We start from the raw sequence: 18966 nt of genomic DNA, 5'->3' as shown, positions 1-18966 counted from the left end.
AAGTTGGGATCTCTATCACTAGGGAGAGAAGAAATCCTGAGTCTTGAGAGAACCATGCCTTGCCTTTTGAAGTCGTCACTGTCTCTTTCAGCAACATACTTGGGAAAACCTTATCTTCTCGCTCGAAGTTGGACAAGCAGTGAGAAGGGAGGTCTGCAAGGACCTCATGCTGCATGTCAGTGCTGCAATTAGTACAACCAAAGCTTGAATGTAGTAGTTTGCTGTTTTCTGTGCCATGAAGAAGTCGCTCATGTTAACAGCTCAGCTTCAGGTTCTCCTTGGGTTTGCGTTTTTAATACCTTTGCTTTTCATTTTTACCTTCAGTGGCCACCGGTGAGAGCACAGCCAGTGAGATCATCCTGCAGCACGGCAAGCTGATCTCAGAAGACATCCAGCAGAAAGAGGACCTGAAGGGCTTGGCTCCGGAGAGGCAGGGCTCAGGGAACAAGTGAAAGAGGTATGAGGGGATGTTCTCAGAGCTGGCATGGTTTGAGGCTCAAAGGGTGTACAGGTCTAATGTGCACTGAGATCAAGGGACATTGCTTAAGTTGGGGAAGCCATCCAAAGTTGGAAGTGCTCCTTCGCTGAAGTGAGTGTGTGCTGGATATTTTATTGGGTGTTTTATATAAATGAGGGCTTAAAGGAAGGCTGGAGAGGGACTTTTTGCAAGGGCAAGCAGTGAAAAGACCAGGGCAAATGGCCTTAAACTGACAGAAGGCAGATTTAGATTAGGTATGAGGAGGAAATTCTTCCCTGTTAGGGTGGGGAGGCTCAGGGTGCTCAGAGAAGCTGTGGCTGTCCCATGCCTGGAAGTGTCCAAGGACAGGTTGGACAGGGCTTGGAGCAACCTGGTGTAGTGGAAGGTGTCCCTGCCTGTGGCAGAGGAGTTGGAACTTGATGATTTTATGGTCCCTTCCAACTGAAACCATTCTGGAATTCTGTATAAATTCTGCAGGAGTTCTTAAGTAAAAGAAGGTGCCAGTGAGATTCTCAGTTGATGAAGATGTGGGTATTCAAATGCAGCAAAACATTTGAGCTTTGCAAGGTTACTGAGGTCCTGGGGAAAGCAGAGCTGTGTGTTTCCATTCGAATTGACTGTATGGGAACGAAATACTCCCAGAAAATGCCCTGAGGATGCCATAAGTGTGTAGCATCCCAGAGTACCTTGCCCATTGTCCCTTTGACAACAAAAACATTTATGAGTTAGGTAAGCTGGTAATGCTGTCAGGTGTTGAGGAACAACCTCTCTTTCTATGCAAAGGTGGTTTTAAGTGGGCTAATACCAAATCAGAAAGTCAGACTTTAATTTGTTGTAACTTTTTAAATCCTGAAATTCTCTCAGCTCATGCACATATATCCGTGTAGGAGCACAGACCTGTATGGAAAGGGATTTATTTTCTGGTTTCTCAAAGCAGGTTCCCAGCAGTAGAGATGAAACAGAAAGGATGTACCCTCACTCCCTGACCATCCCGAACTTTCACAGCCCATAATCTGTCATGTGATCTTTTCTTCCTACTTCTCCAGCTACTGAGTATTTCTGCTCAGACTGAAAGTTCAGAGGCCTCTTTGAAAGCAGCTCTCTGCACAGCCCAGGGGAAGTCTGTCCCAGCCATCAAGATCTGCCACCTGCTGTGCAGTGTCCAAGAGTCCTTCCCAGACCTGCAGCCAGTGATGCAGGAGCTGGGCCGTGTGGGTAAGAGAAGCACAGGCTTTACCCTTCGGTGGGCTTTTACCCATGGTTGTAGGGGTCTGGGGCAGTAAGGTGATGAACCAAGTGTCCTGGTGGCCTGAGGCCATTTCACAGAGCTACCTCTGGCCAGATGTTTGGGTTGTACTTGCAGGAAGATTTGCAGGGGGCACTGGAGTGTGTGTTTCTCCTGCTGGTAACATGCACTGTGTTAAGTTTTGTATGTTACAGGGGTTGTGGAGCCCATAACTGACCCCATGCTGGTGTTCCTTAACTGTGTTTGCATTTCTCCACCCCAGCCCTTGATCTGGAGGCATTTAAGCAGCTTAGTTCTGTAATTTGTATCTGTATTGGATTATTTTTCAGAATTATTATCCTTAAACTGTGGGGTTTCATTGGCTTTTCCTGTGCTGTTTGATCTGTATGAATTTGGACTTTTATTACATTCCCTTGACTTCCTATGTGTATGTTTGGATTTTTCATGTGCTGCAGAAAGGTCAGGACAGAGCACACCCCTCTTGTGCAAAGATGACCAAGACAGTGCAGTTTGTAATCCCAGACTATTTTCTGAGTTAATTTTCTTAGAATGTTTTAATTTGGTCTTGCTCTGTATGCACTTCACAGATAAATACTCCCCTGTGAGGGTCCGACAGCAGTAGGACAATGTAACATGCTATACTAGTTTGGCAAACTTGTGAATGGTACACAAGCAGATAACAATTTGTGAACTCCAGAACAAATGCAGAGCAATAACCACGTGTGAGTCCTGCCCTGAGCTGTGGGAGGCTTTCCAGCTGAGCCCAACTGTATCTTTACATCCATCATTTGAAGGAAAAATTCTTCACTGAATTTGGTGCTTTAATGACAAGGATACCAGAGGGTCAGGAAAGTAATTGCTGGTGTGTGTCCTCCCAGAAAGGATGCAAATGTGACTTGCTTATTCTGTTTGCTTACATACGTTTTCATCTGTTTCCCAGTGTATCCAGATTCTTTGGACTGCAAGTCCTCTGGGATGTGCACAGGGTGGTTTTTATCCAAGTACAGGCTCAATCCATTCCTATCTTCTCATGGTACCAGAGCTGCTTAGCTGACAAGCAGTGTGGAAGTGCCATCAGATCGCTGGGGAGTTAGAGTAAAAAGCAGGTTGCTATTAATGTGTCGCGTTGTTTTAGGGATGGAAGGTTTAATTACTTTAACTGCAAATTTGGGTCAAGGCTGTCAGTATGAATGAACACAAGCCTTGTGGCTTTGACACTTGCCATCATTTCATGTGTGGCAGGGACAGGCAAAGCCTGTCCCCAGTGTGCTGGGGGCAGGTTACCCTGTGCACCCTGGGCTCCTTGGCCTGCCTGTGGTCTTGAGCAGTGAGGCAATGCTGCTGGAGTGGAAGGTGGGAGTGGGTGACTGGGAGGAGGGCACAGGTAGAAGAAACCAAGGATCTCAATGACTGCTCTAGCTGTAGGGCTTGGAGGATGACAGCACACGCTCCACTCCCATTCGTTGCCTCAATGGCCTCCTGAGAGATGTCCTACCCTGCAAATCCAATATTCCTGCCCAATTCAGATCTACGTCCTCTCTTCTAGCTCCACCAAGAGCTGCTACCAATCCAGCTGGCATTTTCACCTGGTCATGGTTTTGATTTCCTTAGAAAGGATGTTTCTCTCTTATCTGCCATTGATTCTGTCACCTTCTGATGCTGCAGGCACTTGTCCCACTCCCCGTGAGTCTGTGTTTCTCTGGGATGTGCCAGGACCGATGCCCTGATGACTCTGGAGCAGATGAGCCAACAAGTCATGTGTCTGTGAATGCGCTGCCCACGTGAACTCCTGGACACCTTGGCATGTGTAGCAGAGGGGCCTGGGGAGTCAGTGTGACTGCTCTGGCAGCTGCTGCCTCTCTGGCAGCAGTATCAAAGAGAGCAGACTGCTGCCACTGAGTGGCTTTGCAGGGATTCAAGCCAAGGTTGAGACGAAATCAAGCAAGAAGCATCATGAAAAACAGAAGCTCTGGAAAATGTTATTTACTTGGCAGAAACATCTATTCTGGATGAAGTGTCCAGAGGAGGATTGCCAGGTACCAGCTTCTTTCTGGCATCCTACAGATCTTTGCACTGAACTTCTGTATCTTTATTTTGAGGCCAGTCTACTCAGCTCTGACATCACTGCTTACCAGGCCCACGTATAGCAGGTGATTTTATGGACCTTGTGGTTTTTGGCATGAGATATGAGTGATAACTGCAGACCTCATGTCTGAGGGGTGTGAGCTTCTTATTAAAACTGAGGAGACCTTGTGTTTCTGAGAACGTATGTGCTGCATGGAGATGTGCTCAGTTTGCACTTCCACTTGAAAACAACAGTTTTTGCATATCTATTGCAAAAAAAGCTCTCAAAAAGTTCTGGTAATTAAGTTAGGTGAACCGAAGCACTTGGAAGGCACAGAGCGTCCCTGTGGCAGAAACTGCATCCATCCCTAGCCACGTTCAGCACTTCAAGTAATGGATTGGTTTTTTTGGTGGAGGTACAACATGGAATCTCTTGGCTTCTCCTTTGGACCCTGCTGTAGTCAGAGCACTGTCACTGTTGGCACCTGGTGCATGCAAGGGCAGGGTTTGGCTCTTTCAGCCAACTCCATAACCTCCTCTCTAGCCATCTGCTTTCCAGGGCTCTCTACAGCCACTTAGGAGATCATGTTTGTCAAGATTGGTCTTACTCTCATAGCTCAGAAATGTGTCAAGAGCTCTACAAAAAAGGCTTTTCATCTCCATGGTCTTGTTTAAAAAAAAAAAGACAGTTACCATCTCACTGCTAGATTTAAAAATCATTCTTCACTTAGGTCAGAAAAACTGACAGTGTTGGCTGAAGGGATGTGGAAAGAAACCTTAGAGGTCACAAGTCAAGGTGACTTTGACAGAACAGGACAAACTGGAAACCAGTCTTCCGGTCTGCTGTTGTCCCTTGACGCGTTCGCAGATTATGGATCACCATTTGGTATCTTAAGATTTCCAGGTCCGTCAAAGTATGTCATCTAGTCTTTAGTTGGTTGGAAATCTGGGGCAGTAGTGCTGTGCAAGAGGACACTGTGCTGAGCTCTTCCCATGATGAGGAAGGCAGAGATGAAGTTTTTCAAGCACAGGCTGCGTTTTCCTGTACATTGGCAAAAGAAGTCTGTGTCTGTTTCCATGGCCACGCAGTTCCTGGGTTCTCATTATAGCAAAGAAGACAAATGTATATCTGTTTGTATTTTGATTTTTTCCATACATACATTTCCTGTGGGTCTTTTCTGTAGACTGAGATCCTGGGTGAATTTTCCAGCTTTTGCTTTTTGAGATGATGGTGTTAGAGGGACTCGGGAAGGCATTTATGCTTTGTAAGAAATGAACATAATGAGCAGTTTAAAATACCTCAGGGCCCTGAGTAGAAGACTCAAAATGATCGTAGCAAGATTCCCTTTTAAAGAGATTGTGTTTGTGAAGTGTTTCTGAGATTTCTTGTAATTAAGGGCTGGATGTCCACTCTCAGTGGCAGATTTAGACAGTATCATACCTGGGGCTCAGGTCTGCAAACATTATGCATGGCTGTAACTTCACGTGTCTGAGCTGGAGGCAAATGTTTGGAAGCAAGAGTTTGAGAAAGAAGCTTTTAAGAAAATCTGGCCCTGGCTCTTGGCATCTCATGCAGACCCTTGCGTGTGTGGTGGAGAAATTCAAGGATCACTCTTTATGTTTCTAACCATGCATGGCCAGAACCACTTCTGGGCCACTATTGTGATGGGACAGCATGTCTGATGTGTTACTGTTGCATCTGAGCAGGGAAAACTATGTAGGAGCATTCAGGAGATGGGAGACTAAGGGGCAGGTTGCTCAGTCCTACTGGTCACCACCGAAACAGTAATTACTGTTTCCATAGGTCTGTTGACTGAGGGAAGAGGGGAGAAACCTGGGATCAGGAGGTGGACGGTGAACAATGAATCCCAGCTTGAAGCTCTGGACAAAGATGAGGACAAGGTGGGAGGTGCCAGTGCCAAAGAGGCAAAGGAATCCCAAGACAAAGCTTCTTCCAAGAAGAGTTTTGTCTGCAAAGCCTGTGATAAGGTCTTCCACTTCTACTGCTGCCTGAAGGTGCACATGAAATGCTGTTGGGTGGCCAGAGGAAAGCAGATCCAGTGTAAAGAGCACAGCGAGGTCAAATCGACAAAGAAGGAGCTGGAGAAGCATCAGCTGGAGGTCCATGGGATGGTGGGGATGGCCAAGAAGAAGAAGAAGAGCATCCCTGTGGCATGTGACATCTGTGGAAGAGTTTGCTCATGCCTCAGGTAGGGTTGGTGGGAGCAGGGGTGTTTAGACAGAAGTTTGGACAATATAGTAAAGTAATAGTCTGAAATCTCATCCCTGCAGCTCTGTGAGTGCCATGTGTGAGAAACACAGCTCATTTTTCCTGCCCCACTGAGCAGAACCACTTTCTGATTAGTTCTTCCCTAATTGTTTTCCACATAGCTCATCAAGGAAAAGTGGGGCTACAGGCAAATTTAAAAGCTTCCAAAAATAATCAAGCTGTTCCAGTTCCTGGCTGCTTTAGCAGGACGCGTGCAAGGAGCCAAATCTCTTTGCCCTTCCTGGGGCAGCTCACAATGTTGTGGTGGACCTCCGGGCTGGAGGACACTGGAGGACCTCAGTGTCGCTGATGGGCTGGTGGACCTGCAGTAGGGTGGAGTGGTGCCTCTGCAGCTGAGTTAGCCAGTGTCCTGCCTGCCTCACCAGGGATGCAGTACCACAAGTGACAGAACACCTTGATGAGAAGCCCTTCTCCTTCCAGGAGTGGGGGGGCCAAGTTCGCGGCCAACTCCACGCTGAAGAACCACCTGCGGCTGCACACAGGGGATGGGCCCTTTGTGTGCAAGCACTGCTTGATAACCTTCAGGCAGGCCTCGGCCCTTGCCTACCACACCAAGAAAGAAGCATGCTGAGGGGGAGCTTCCCTGCAGGAGCTGGCTCTGGGTTCAGCTTGCTCCATCCACTCCTTCATGCCCTGTTCCTCCCTTTGCCTCCTGCCTGCTTCCCCAGCCTTTGGGCTACCCCTGGGCATCATCAGGCTGCTCCCAGATCTTCTCCACCTGCATGGGTTTGCTTTCAACTCTCTACTCTGCCTTTCCCTCATCCCCTTATCCAGGTCCTCAGATTACCCACACACTCCTCTTCGTCCACATTCCTTGTTTTTCTCCTGAATAGCTGCTTTCTGTCCCATCACATCTAGACTCCAGCGATGCATTCTTCCTCTGGTTATCCTACTTTCTCCCATGCCTCCCTTTGGCTGAATTTCACATATTTTTCATGCCACTGCTCCTCCTGCTCCACACTCAGTGCTGTGCACTCCTGGGACTGAGGCAAGGGTCTTCCAGCTCATTGGCACAGATGAGGCATCGCTGGGGTTGCAATAAATGTGCTTGGGTGTATTTCCCACTGTTCCATCAGTGTGATGCAGTTGGACAATTCATTTTGAACATGATACACACCAGCATGTAGTACCCCTGGAAGCATGTAGTACCTCTAGATACCTGAGGTCTGTATCAATTTTATCCTCCCTGTGCAGGTGTGGTTTTCTCCAGCACCTCCAGGACATTTTGCATCTTGTACTGAGATGCTCTGGTACCTAGGAAATGGCTACCCCATTCACTTCACAGTCTCTTCCTCTCCCTCTGAAGTCAGGCATAGTCTGGACAGAGCTGCTGTGCCATGGGTGTGGGCTCTCACTGGGGTGTCCCTGCAGGGAAGGTGTATTCCTGCCAGTGCTGTGACACTGTGTTCACCCAGTCCATCGAGCTGTCGCGCCACGTTTGCGCCCACACCGGGGACAAGCCCTATGTCTGCTGGGAGTGCAGGAAAGGCTTTCACCAGGCCAACGGGCTCTCCATCCACCTCCAGACCTTCCACAGTGAGTGTGGCTGGCTGTCTCCCCAGCATGGGCAGCCCAGCCTGCAGGGCATGGCTTCTGTGGCGTCATGGCAGCCACATGCCAAAGTGTTACTGATGTCTGCTGAGGGTCTCGTGGGGGGATTTTTCCTCCCGAGAAAAATGAGATTTTAGTGGTTTGATGCTATGAGTAGGGTTATCCCAAAACCAGTGGCAGGGGTAGCTTCCAGCAAACAAGCTGCTGGGGGCCCACTGTGGGAAGTTGTCAGTGAGTAGGAACAGCTGTATGTAAAGCCCAAATCCCAGTTTTAGTTTTCACCTGGGAAGTAACATTTTTTCCCCCTTTTTCTTCCTCCCTCTGTAAATTTCCCTCTTAATTCTTCTCTTCTTTTCCCTTGATTTCTTTGCCCTCACTGGTTTTTGCTGTGTTTCTGGGCAGCAGACACTGAAGATCCCTATGACTGCAGGAAGTACCAGATGAGCTTTGCCACCCTGCAGGAACACCGCAAGCATGTTCGTGAAGCCCATTCCCGGGGATACCACCCCTGCCCTACCTGCTCCAAAATCTTCAGTGCCCCATCGCTCCTGGAGTGCCACATGGTGTTGGGTTTCACCCTTTACCGGTGAAATGTGTAACAAGGCTTACCAGGTGAGCCGGTGCACCCAGGAGTTGATCTCATATGCCAATGCTGCTGTTGCCCGCTCCTGCACCAGGGTGTCTCTCCTGGCCATATGCAGCAGTTTGGGGTTGGCAGAGGGAAAAACTGTGCAGAGGCAGAGTCCATAGGGAAAAGACAGGTCCATGGGGAGAGACGGGCTTTGGCTGCAAAGGGCTATGTATCTGCCCATCAGGACCCGCAGGAATCTCATTCACTCAAGTTTCCAGCTGCCAGGAAGTGTAGGAGTAAAAATAGTCATGTTGCAAATGGCAAGCCTTGGAGGGAATGTGTGTGGGAGCACGTTGCTGCAAGGAAACAAGAATTCACACCAAAAGGAGACCTGCGGTGAGTGAGACAAGGATCAGGGATTCAGCTGTATTCAGGGACAATGGAAAAAGAGAGTGAGGTGTTAGCTCTTGTCCTGTGGGAGGACAAGCAGGTCTTGTACCTGCTGAGCACAACTCCCCTGTTCTATTGCTTCCCACGTGGTTTCTGGCTGTCATGCTGTCCCTGGAACAGAATCATAGAATGTCAGAGTGGGTTGGGTTGGATGGGACCTTTAAAGCTCATCTTGTTCCACCCTCTGCCGTGGGCAGGGACACTGTCCCCTAGCCCAGGTTACTCCAAGCCCCATCCAGCCTGGCCTTGGACACTTCCAGGGATTGGGCAGCCATAGCTTCTCTGGGCACCCTGTGCCAGGACCTCACCACCCTCACAGGGAAGGATTTCTTCCCAATATCCCATCTAAACCTGTTCTCTTTCGGTTTAAAGCCTACAGCTTTGGATGGTAACCGTGATTTGATCCTTGTCATTGCAGCAGTTGTCAGGGTTATGGTATCACAACACGACCCACCACCCTGATGTCTTTGCAGCTCAGAATCACCAGTCCTCCAAGTTCTCCTCTGTGCAGTGCGGCTGCTGCGACAAAACCTTCATCAGCACTGCTGCTCACTGAAGGCATGTCGAGGCAGAGCACACAGGTAAGAACCCATCATGAGTGATGTGGTGACTGCTGGGAGAGAGAGAGAATCACAGAATCATTTAGGTTGAAAAAGCTCTCCAGGATCTAGTCCAACCATTAACCCAGCATTGCCACTTTCATCACCAAGCCATGTCCCTAAGTGCCACATCCATACATTTTTTGAATGCTTCCAGGGATCGTGACTCCACCATTGCCCTGGGCAGTTTGTTCCAATGCCAGACCATGCTTTCCAGGAAGAAATTTTCCCTGATCACAAAATATGCTGAGTTGGAAGGGACCCACAAGAATCATTGAGTCCAGTTCCTGGCTCTGCACAGCACCGTCTCCAAGAGTCACACCATGTGCCCAAGGGTATTGTCCAAATGCTTCTTGATCTCTGTCAGATTTGGTGCTGGAACCACTTCTCTGGGGAGCGTGTTCCAGTGCCTGACCACTCTCTGGGTGAAAAGCTTTTTTCCTGATATCCAACCTAAACCTCCCCTGACAGTACTTCAGGCTATTCCCTGTTACTGGTCACCACAGAGAAGAGATCAGTGTCTGCCCTCCTCTTCCACTCACGAGGAAGTGGTAGATTGTGATGAGGTCTGACCTCTCTTCTCCAGGCTGAACAGACCAAGTGCCCTCAGCAGCTCCTTACATGGCTTCCCCTCGAGGCCCTCCACCATTGCCCTGGCCCTCCTTTGGACACACTTGTCATACATGAAATCCCTATTTGTGCTTGGTCTTTGCATATTAAGTGCTTTAATTAATTAATTTTGAGTTAATTATTTTTAAATTGAATGTTACAATTAACCCATCAGCCCAGGTACAAAAATCCAGTTCCATTATCAGTGTTTTCAATTGTTCAAAGTAGTTTATTAAGAGAGTTGCACCCTTCCCAATTAAAAATTCCCCAGTTAAAAATCACCAACTTATGCTCCCATTTCAAACTTCAAACCACTTGTACACCATAAGAGTTACCTTTCCTGTGTTTACTGTATACTTTTACAAGTGTTTTGAGATGTGTTCGATGTATTTTAATACTTTTTTGTAGGTGGTTTTCACTTGCATTCTGATTCCAAGGCCAAAAAAACCCCCACCTAGTCTAATAGCCAGCAGCTACTTTTAGCCATGGCCATTACTCTGCAGGCAAGCTCCATGGCAACCTGAATACCTGAATTTTAATGAAGGCATTGTAGTTCCCTTATCTCAACCAATACCACCCCCCCCCCCCCCGACAACGATGAGCCATTGGTGGACGGAGATGATCCATCAAAGGGAAAGCACCAATCGCTTTGGACCGAAGGGGTGGGCTGTGGGTGGATTGGGGGCAGAGCAAAGACACTATAAAAAGGATGAAGCAGAGCGGCGGGGTCTCTTTTCCCCTTTTGCTCTCCCTAGACCAGCTGTGGGAGACATTGGTGCTGGGCATTTGAAGCCTTACCCCTTTTAAGGGGCTTTTAGTAATTTTTTTAAAGTCAGCACTGCAAGTTCTTTTTCTCTACCTGAGGTCTAGTGCTGTCTCAGCCAGAAGATCTCAAATCCCTGCGCTCCTGGGGCATACCATCTACTGAGCCATAGGATCCCAAATTTTTATATTTTTCTAATTTCTGTAATTTTTCAATTTTTCTGTTTTCAATAAATTAATCTTTTTAAGAGTTGTCTCATTTCTCACACACTCTAATATTTTAATATCTTTCTTACTTTGCGATGCCCATAACTGCCCCAGGACTCGAGGTGAAGCTGCCCTACTGCAGAGCAGAGCAGGACAATCCCCTCCCTTGCCTGGCCAGCAATGCTGGGCCTGATGTCCCCCAGGACACGGGTGGCCCTCCTGGCTGCCAGGGCACTGCTGACTCAGATCCAACTGGCCTTTGACCAGGACCCCAGGTCCCTTCCTGCAGCTGCTCTCCAGCCTCTCGTTCCCCAGTCCATCCACACAGCCAGGGTTGCCCCATCCCCGGTGTAGAATCCGGCACTTTCCCTTGTTGAACTTCACATGGTTGGTGATGGCCCAATCCTCTGTTTTGTCGAGGTCTCTCTGCAGGGTCTCCCTGCCTTTGTGAGAGGCAACAGCTCCTCCCAGTTTTGCATCTTCTGTGAACTTGCCTCGTATTCCTTCCAGTCCTGTCTCCAAGTCATTTATGAAGATGTTGAAGAGCACAGGGCCTAATCCTCCCCTGGTGCTACTTGTGGCCATTTCCTCTTGTCACTTGTTATGTGAGAGAAGAGACCAATGCAGTAACTCTGATAGGACAAGGCTACACATCCTGTTTACCTGCAAGTCACAGTAGATTCTTGTGACCTGTAGTAGTCTCTTCTGGCTCATCTCAGCATCTTGCAGCTCACTTGCTCCTGGCTGCATCTCTACGGATGCTCCTCATGCCTGTGTGCAGGTGTGGTGGTGATGAAATACTAGACAGCTCTGGTCCAGAAAGTCTCATATAGATGACTCTGAAAGCACATTTTTGTGTTCTTGGCTTTGTTTACAGATGTGAAGTTCCACGAGTGTGAGTCGTGCAAGGAGCTGTTCCTCACGCTGGCTCTCCTGCAGGTTCACATGAAGTACAGGCACTCAGGTCTGTCACCTTTGCTGCTGTTCAGGTTACCTTTTGAGCAGTGATGGTTCCTCTTGGTGATGTCTGAAATTTAAGCAGGAGGGTGAAGAGGGACATGGTAAGGAAACAGTGTGAGGAAACAGAAAATAAGGATGAACTGGAAAAACACTGTGTTGGTGAGGCTGGGACATGTTAAGTTTTTGGACCTACTGGAATCATGGAAAGTTATGGTTTTGCCTGTTACAGTAGAGAAGAGAGCTAAGTGTAGGTGAAGAGACATCAGCATGAGGAATGATGGACTGAACCCCATGCACCAGGTTTGTCTGTGTAGCTAGAGGGAGACTGGAAAGATCAGAGAGAGACCTGGGCTTGGGGGCACCACGTTAAGGACCCTTTGAATCATAGAACCGTAGAATGGTTTGGGTTGGAAGGGACTTCAAAAATCATCCAGTTCCACGCTTTTGCAAGTTTGCAAGCTGTAAGGGCAGAGTGAACTGTCAGACCAGGCTACTACAAATAGTGGGTCCCCAGGGCAGTGCATGGGATAGTAGGAGAGAATATGAATCAGGAGACATTGGAGGGGACAGCCAACAGCAGCCTGGAGAGTGAGGAGAAGAAGCTCTCTCTGAAAGTGGAGAACTCCTGATGTGGGTAATGATTTTGGGATAGCTGAATCAGGAGGTGCAAGCTAGGCCAGCAAGGAGCAGTGCTGGATGGTGTGAAGGAACAGGGAGGAGGGATTCCTGTGAGCAGGGACAGCCACAGCTGCAGGCAAACCAGCCGGGCTTCTTAATGCCAGTGCTGCAGGGAGCCAAAATGAACCTGAGCAGCCGTGAACTGTTTGATAGCCAGTGGTGCAGCCAAGAGAAGGGACACTAGCACATGCCAGTTCCTGCTGGGTTTCAGCCCTGTGTGTCCTGGCCATTGCAGCTCCCTGTGCTCTCAGGCTGGCCCTTGGCTGTCCCAGCCCAGGCTCAGACAGGTTCTCAGCTGTTCCGCTGCTTGTACTGCTCCATGGCCTTCCGCTCCCCGGGGGTCTTGCAGAGCCACATTACCAGCCAGCACATCACACAGACAGACAGCACCTTCACCTGTGAGCTCTGTGGGGAGCTCTTCCCCTCCCAGGGCAAGCTGGAGGGGCACCTCAGCACTGAGCATCCCAAGGTGGCCTTCTCTCAAGCCACCATGGCCCAGATTGTGCAGGTAAGGACTGCTTCGTGTCACAGCCGCTGTGGTTGTTCATCCATCCTCCTCTCCCACCCTCTTATCCTTCCCAAATCCACCCTGTGGGCCCTGTTACCCCTTCTGCTCCCTGATTTCCCATTCTTAGAGGGGTCCATGATGCAAACCCCCAGCTCACAGTGCTCTGGGATTTCTGTGCTGGCATGAAGTGGGTTTGCTGGAGGGGAAGCAGCTCAGTCATGACTTTAAGGAGCCGAGGAGGAGGATTGGCACTGTGTGTGGAGGTGCCTTGTTACTCAGGGGGTGTTAACACCTCGATGACACCCCGTGAGACTGCAGCTGTTTTGTTGGAGGCCCAGTGCTAGGTTTGAACCCAGACTCTTCAATTTCTCATCCATCCATCGAGATGAGTTCCTTGGATGAGGGAGCCCAGTGTGCAAGATTCCCTGGGATGGCATTCACACAGTGGATAATCACAGAATGTTTACTGTCTACGACTGCTTGTGGAGTTAAATTATAGCAATTTTGTAGAGAGAAATATTTAAATTACTCTCCTGTCTTTTACATCACTGGTGTGTGTGGTTTGGTGTTTCCCATTAGTCTCATGCCTGTTGTAACTGCAGACATGTGGTGTGAAGCTAAATGTTACTACCTGAGCTGGGGCTGGGAAAGGTGTGGGCAGCAAAGGGATCCAGGGGAAAGTGGTACTGTATGTGTCTGACTCTTGGGTCATCTTCTTTCCACACAGGTGACTCAGACATTGGAGCAAGAAGCAGCAGAGCACATCATCTCTTCTGATGATGCCAAACCTATGATGTTGCCCAAATCCCAAGTGAGCCAAACTGGCTCTGAGCTGGTGGCAGTGACTATGGAGGACTTGTCTGATGGCAGTCACTTTGATTTGTGAAGAAATCAAGTGAGGAACAGTGGAGGGTGCCTGTGCCTGGCACCTGGTATCCACTAGGCTTGTTCAGGAACTCAGTGTACTGCTCCACCTGGGAGATCCAGGGTTTCTTTGGGAAAGCAATCCCAGGCATGCAGCAAGCACAGCATGGCCACAGGACAGGAGAGGTTCATTCACTGCCTGGGAAGTCTCCCTGCAGTCAGCCACTGGTAGACTACTACACATGAGAAATAAAGCAGCAGAGGAAAAGATGGGAATCAGGTGTAATTCTCCGCTGCTGTGAACAGACAGGTACAGGACAAAGCTGGGGTGTATGGATATGGGTAACCAAAAAAAGCTGTCCTGACAATTTAGGATGGAGATTTTTATGGCTGAATCAGTGATATGCTCACAGGTACCTTTTCTGCAAGATGTAAGGGCTGCTTTGTTCCTTCTGCTCTCACCTGTATTGTGCAGCTGGAGAGCTCTTCCAGCACAAAGCTGAAGAGCTGACCTCTGGGCCTCTCTTCTGCAGTAGAGACTTCCTGGGAGTTGTGCTAAATGACTTCAGCACTGTTTGGATGGCCACACAGATCTGATCCCATCCATATTTTTGCTGTGGGTGTGAAGTAAATGGATAAAACACTAGTCAATTTATCTCTGCTCCGGCAAGTTTATTAGCAGAAACAGTAACAGAGCAATTAAGGTTCCTATCAGCTGATTGGCCTAGCCCTAGGGAGGAGGACCCACCCCACGATGCCTCGCCCGGGTCGATTGGTCAGAGACCTGCAGTTGCCAAGGGAGTCAGGTTTTATACCCCTCCCGAGAACAGCACCCTCTTTCTGAGAGTCGTCCCCCTGGAGGTGTTTTGATTGGTGTATGTTGGCTCGTTGTCTAGATGATTGGTTTTTCCAAATGGAGTGAGGTCAGTGCATCGAGTGATTGGGTAGGTCTTAGTCCAATCTGCGTTCTGAGTTCTTCCTTTTATGCTAATCCTAGATGACACCCTTGTAGATCGTTCCACCTTCTAGTAGATCATTCCACCCCTGTCAATCACATCAAGGCCTGTTGCTAGTAGATAAAGCAGGTCTAACACTAGGCCTACTTAATCCCCATTCCCTAAAAATTAATGTACTAACAGGTTTAACAGTGACACATAAAACAGGAGAACCACTTAAACGCTTACCAGACTTAACAGTAAGTCTTATAATTAATTAACTATTAACTATTCAACAGGCAATTAACAGAAAAACACTCTTACCATGAAGGACTACAAAAGCCAACTTTCCCCACTTATTCATAACAGGGTGTCTGTTAGGAAGGAGGGTCCCAGGCAGGTCTGGCCATATCCATCCTCTCTGTGAGCAAATAGCCCTGAGATCTGCCACCACCCTCTAATTCACCTGGGTCATGCTGAAAAAAGGGAAAGAGCTGTGCCTGTGTGCCAATGTCTTTTGTGGCGTGGCATAATGAAGGTGTTGGAGTGTGGGATAGCTGCTGTGACTGCATGTGAACCTTCCCCTGGCACACGGGGCACTGCCTTGTAAAATGCACTCAGTACCTACTGTAAAGTTTGCTTCTCTGGTACCAGCATGACGCAACAGCTTCATTGCGCACACCAGTTCCTTTAAGACTAAATTTCATAAAGCTTTTTTATCTGCAGCTTCCTAAAATATAATCTGATAATTAATGGCTTGCTGAATCCATTATGAAGTGCAATTAGATAGATGCAGGGTTCCTGTGGCTCTGAGGGGACTGGTAGCATTTATCTTCCTTTTCCTCATGCCAAAAGGTTGAACTCTGCCACTGTGATATTTACACACAGAGCAGTGATCCTGCTGGATCCCAGGAACCCACCGTGAGCAGTGCCTGTTGTATCCTGCTGCCCAGAGTCAGGGCAGCGCAGGAGGGGAACAGACTGGAGCTTTCCAGAAGCATCTTGTGCCGGCTGCTCAGTGCTACCAGGCACAGGAGCATGCCAAGGTGGTTGTGCCAGTGTGAGAGTTTGTTCCCGTTAAAACTTGGAAGGAGGGAGAGAGCAGCAGAGCTCCCAGGAGAGGGGCTGGGGGAGCTCATGGCATTTTGTGTGTGTAGCAGCAAGTGTATGAATGACCCTGCTGAATTGTTGCACGTCTTGAAGGGCTCCCATGTACGGTTTGTCCCCTTAAGCTTTGCAGGGATGGTGACATGGAGGAAGCATGAGGTTAAGTTGCCACTAAATCCGTGAATGACCAGGAGATGGTGCTCAAGGCCTTGAGGATTAGTGCTGGTGCCCAGGTGCCTCAACACCTTTGTGGAAGCTCCTCTGAGCCTTCCCAGGCCTTCCCCAGCTCCCGGGCTGCCAGCTGTGGAGAAATCTTGAGCCACTGCCTGGCTGAAGGAAAACTCCAAGCCCCGGACAGGTCACCTCCAAACCCTGAATATCACTGCTTAAAGAGTCTGAAACTGGGCCTTGGAGAGGGTAAAATGCACCTGTTGCTGAGGTAAAGAGGTGAAAAACCTGGGATGCCCCTTGGCCAGGAGGAGAAGGGCCAGACGGGGAACTGCTGGAGCCCATCTCATGCCTGCCTGGACACTGTGCGGGGCACTTTTGATGAGCATGGGGATAATGACAGAACAAGCACCTATGTCTTGGTGGTTTCAGAATAGATGTGTCGGGAGGAAAGCAGTGGATTTTGTCCCACAGGCTGGTGAAATTGGAAGCTGTTCCCTGTTTTCTGACTTTGTGGGGGCTGGGAGCTGTGGAAATACTGCATGGGCTGTGGGAGTGCTCTGGAGTGGGAAATAGATTGTCCAGACAATGCTTTACAGGTGTCCTGGCCTTTATGTGTGAGCCAATATCTGCAGGGAGCACTACGGTGAAGATGATCTCTGTTCCTGAAAAACTGTGGAGGGAGGAAAAAGGTTCAGCAGGGCTTGAGGAGAAGTTGCCTTATTCTAGCCCTGTCCTGGGGCAGAGGCAGCTCAGCCAGGGCAGAACATGAGCATGGGGTCTGTTGGCTGTGATCCCTTTGGTCCCTGTTGCTGGAGTGTTGTCACAGCTGAAAGAGTACAGTGTAGGTGTTACATCAGGGGTGATTCAGGCTCACTTGTCCTGTTTGGGGCCATCTCTCCTGCCTTTCTGCCCAGCAAGATCCTGTGTGAACGTATCCTCAGCAGAGTCCTGCCAGCAGCGCACACCCAGCAAGAGATCTGCAGCTTTACAGAGCCCATTGAGCATCTCCCATATCATTATGAGGAGGTAATAACTCACATCCCCCCATTCCAGTTCCTTCTTGATAGATGAGATGCGCATAGCAGAGCAAATTGCAGTGTTAGCAACACCTATGTACTACCCGGGAGGGAGATGCATTTCCCAGGACACGTCCTGGTCTGGTGTGCACCACACTGGAGATAGTGATTGCTGGTGATTCCTTGTTATGCTGCCTTTTTTTTTTTCTCTGTAGAAATAAAACATGGAGAAGGAGAGATGTAGCTGCAGAATTTCATGTGAAGCTGTTTTCTGGAAGGAAAAATCCTTGGGTTTTGAAAACATGATTTTTTTTAAGTCTTGTCCTGGGTGCTGGGTGACCTGTTGGGTTTTGGGGCATCCTGTACCCCTCTTGACCTTGGTGCCATCCTCTAAGGAAGCAGAGAAACTGTTGTAAGGTCAGGCTGGAGCATGAGACCATCCTGACTTTCATTGTGTCCTCCTGTTTTTGGATGTTTTTGGAGAAAGGGCAGAGTGCCTGTAAGAAACTGGGAAGTGACATCCCATGGAGGATGTTTGATCAGGTAATGGTGGAGTGACAGGACAAAGGGGGATGGCTTTAAGCTGATAGAAGGTAGATTTAGAATGGATATTAGAAAGGAATTCTTCCCTGTGAGAGTGGGGAGGCCCTGGCACAGGTGGCCCAGAGCAGCTGTGGCTGCCCAATCCCTGGAAGTGTCCCAGGTCAGGTTGGACAGGGCTTGGAGCAACCTGGTGTAGTGGAAGGTGTCCCTGCCCATGGCAGGGGGTGGGACTGGATGAGCTTTAAGGTCCTTTCCCAACCAAACCATTCTATGATTCTGTGATTTATACATCTCCTGGTTTAACTCCAGCCAGCAGCCAAACCCCTCGCAGCTGCTCGCTCACTCCCCCACCAACAGTATCAGAGAGAGAATTGGAAGGGTAAAAGCTGGAGAACTTGTGGGTTGAGATAAAGACAGTTCAATAGGGAAACCAAAAGCCACACACACAAGCAAGAAAGACAGAATTAATTCACTGCTTCCCATGGGCAGGCAGGTATTCAACACCTCCAGGAGAGCAGGGCCCCATCCCATGGAACAGCAGCTTGGAAAGACAAGCGCCATCACTCCAAATGCCCCCCCCCCCCCTTCTTCCCTCTAGCTTTATATACTGAGCATGATGTCATGTGGCCTAGAATATCCCTTTGGTCAGTTTGGGTCACCTGTCCTGGCTGTGCCTCCTCCCAGCCTCCCATGCACCCCCAGCTTCTTCCCCAGCATGGCCTTACAAAAAACAGAAAAGCCCCACTCAGCAATAACAAAAGCATCTCTGTATTATCAACCCTGTGTTCAGCACAAATCCAAAACACAGCCCCACACCAGCCACTATGAAGACAGTTAACTCCACCCCAGCCAAGACCAGCACAATCTTCTTGCATTAATTGGTGCCATTTAGGGTGCAGGACTAAGCCTGTGACCATTGGGAAATGTTTGTTTTCTGCACAGCTCCCCATTGTGAGCCGGTGTCTGTCCCATTGCTGGGGGATCCTTTGGAAGAGGGCAGAGTGCCCTGGGTACAGTAGTGCCCTGTGAAGCCCTCACTTGACATTCCCCATGCAAAGTGTTGTTTCACAGCCCTCAGGTGTTATTTTATAAGTTTATGCAAATTCAGTGCTCTAGGCTTCGTTTTGGGGTTAAGGTTTTTATTATTTTTAAATCCAACCTGTCTGTAATTAGGTGGAAAGATCTGCTGCTTGCCCAGAAGTGAGGGATGGCGGTGGTGGAAGCACAGTGGCAGTTTGGATGTTCCTTCAAGCTTCTTGTGGGGTAGAGCAGCGGTCTGAAAACCTTCCTTGTGATTTGGACAAGCCTTGGCAGCCCCAGATGATGCTGATGTCCTGGCAAATTTTATTATTGATCT

General features: G+C 48.9%; 1 protein-coding gene across 1 annotated transcript in view; it reads left to right on the top strand.

Annotated features, from left to right (window-relative positions):
• The window catches only part of ZBTB40 (zinc finger and BTB domain containing 40), a 44652-nt gene extending 27334 nt beyond the window's left edge, over nt 1–17318 (top strand). Inside the window, 16 exon segments of the mRNA XM_039564028.1 lie at nt 325–423; nt 426–457; nt 1525–1693; nt 5593–5977; nt 5979–5998; nt 6444–6458; nt 6461–6504; nt 6506–6655; nt 7455–7614; nt 8032–8200; nt 8202–8241; nt 9069–9231; nt 11705–11791; nt 12753–12973; nt 13701–13837; nt 13839–17318. Of these exon segments, the coding sequence (XP_039419962.1) occupies nt 325–423; nt 426–457; nt 1525–1693; nt 5593–5977; nt 5979–5998; nt 6444–6458; nt 6461–6504; nt 6506–6655; nt 7455–7614; nt 8032–8200; nt 8202–8241; nt 9069–9231; nt 11705–11791; nt 12753–12973; nt 13701–13837; nt 13839–13872 (1925 nt within the window). The 3' untranslated portion in view covers nt 13873–17318.
• Nucleotides 17319–18966: the final 1648 nt, after the last annotated feature.

This window comes from Corvus cornix, chromosome 21 (genome assembly GCF_000738735.6).
Source record: "Corvus cornix cornix isolate S_Up_H32 chromosome 21, ASM73873v5, whole genome shotgun sequence".
In the NCBI taxonomy this organism is placed as follows: Eukaryota; Metazoa; Chordata; class Aves; order Passeriformes; family Corvidae; genus Corvus; species Corvus cornix.
This window is presented reverse-complemented; position numbering and strand designations above follow the sequence as displayed.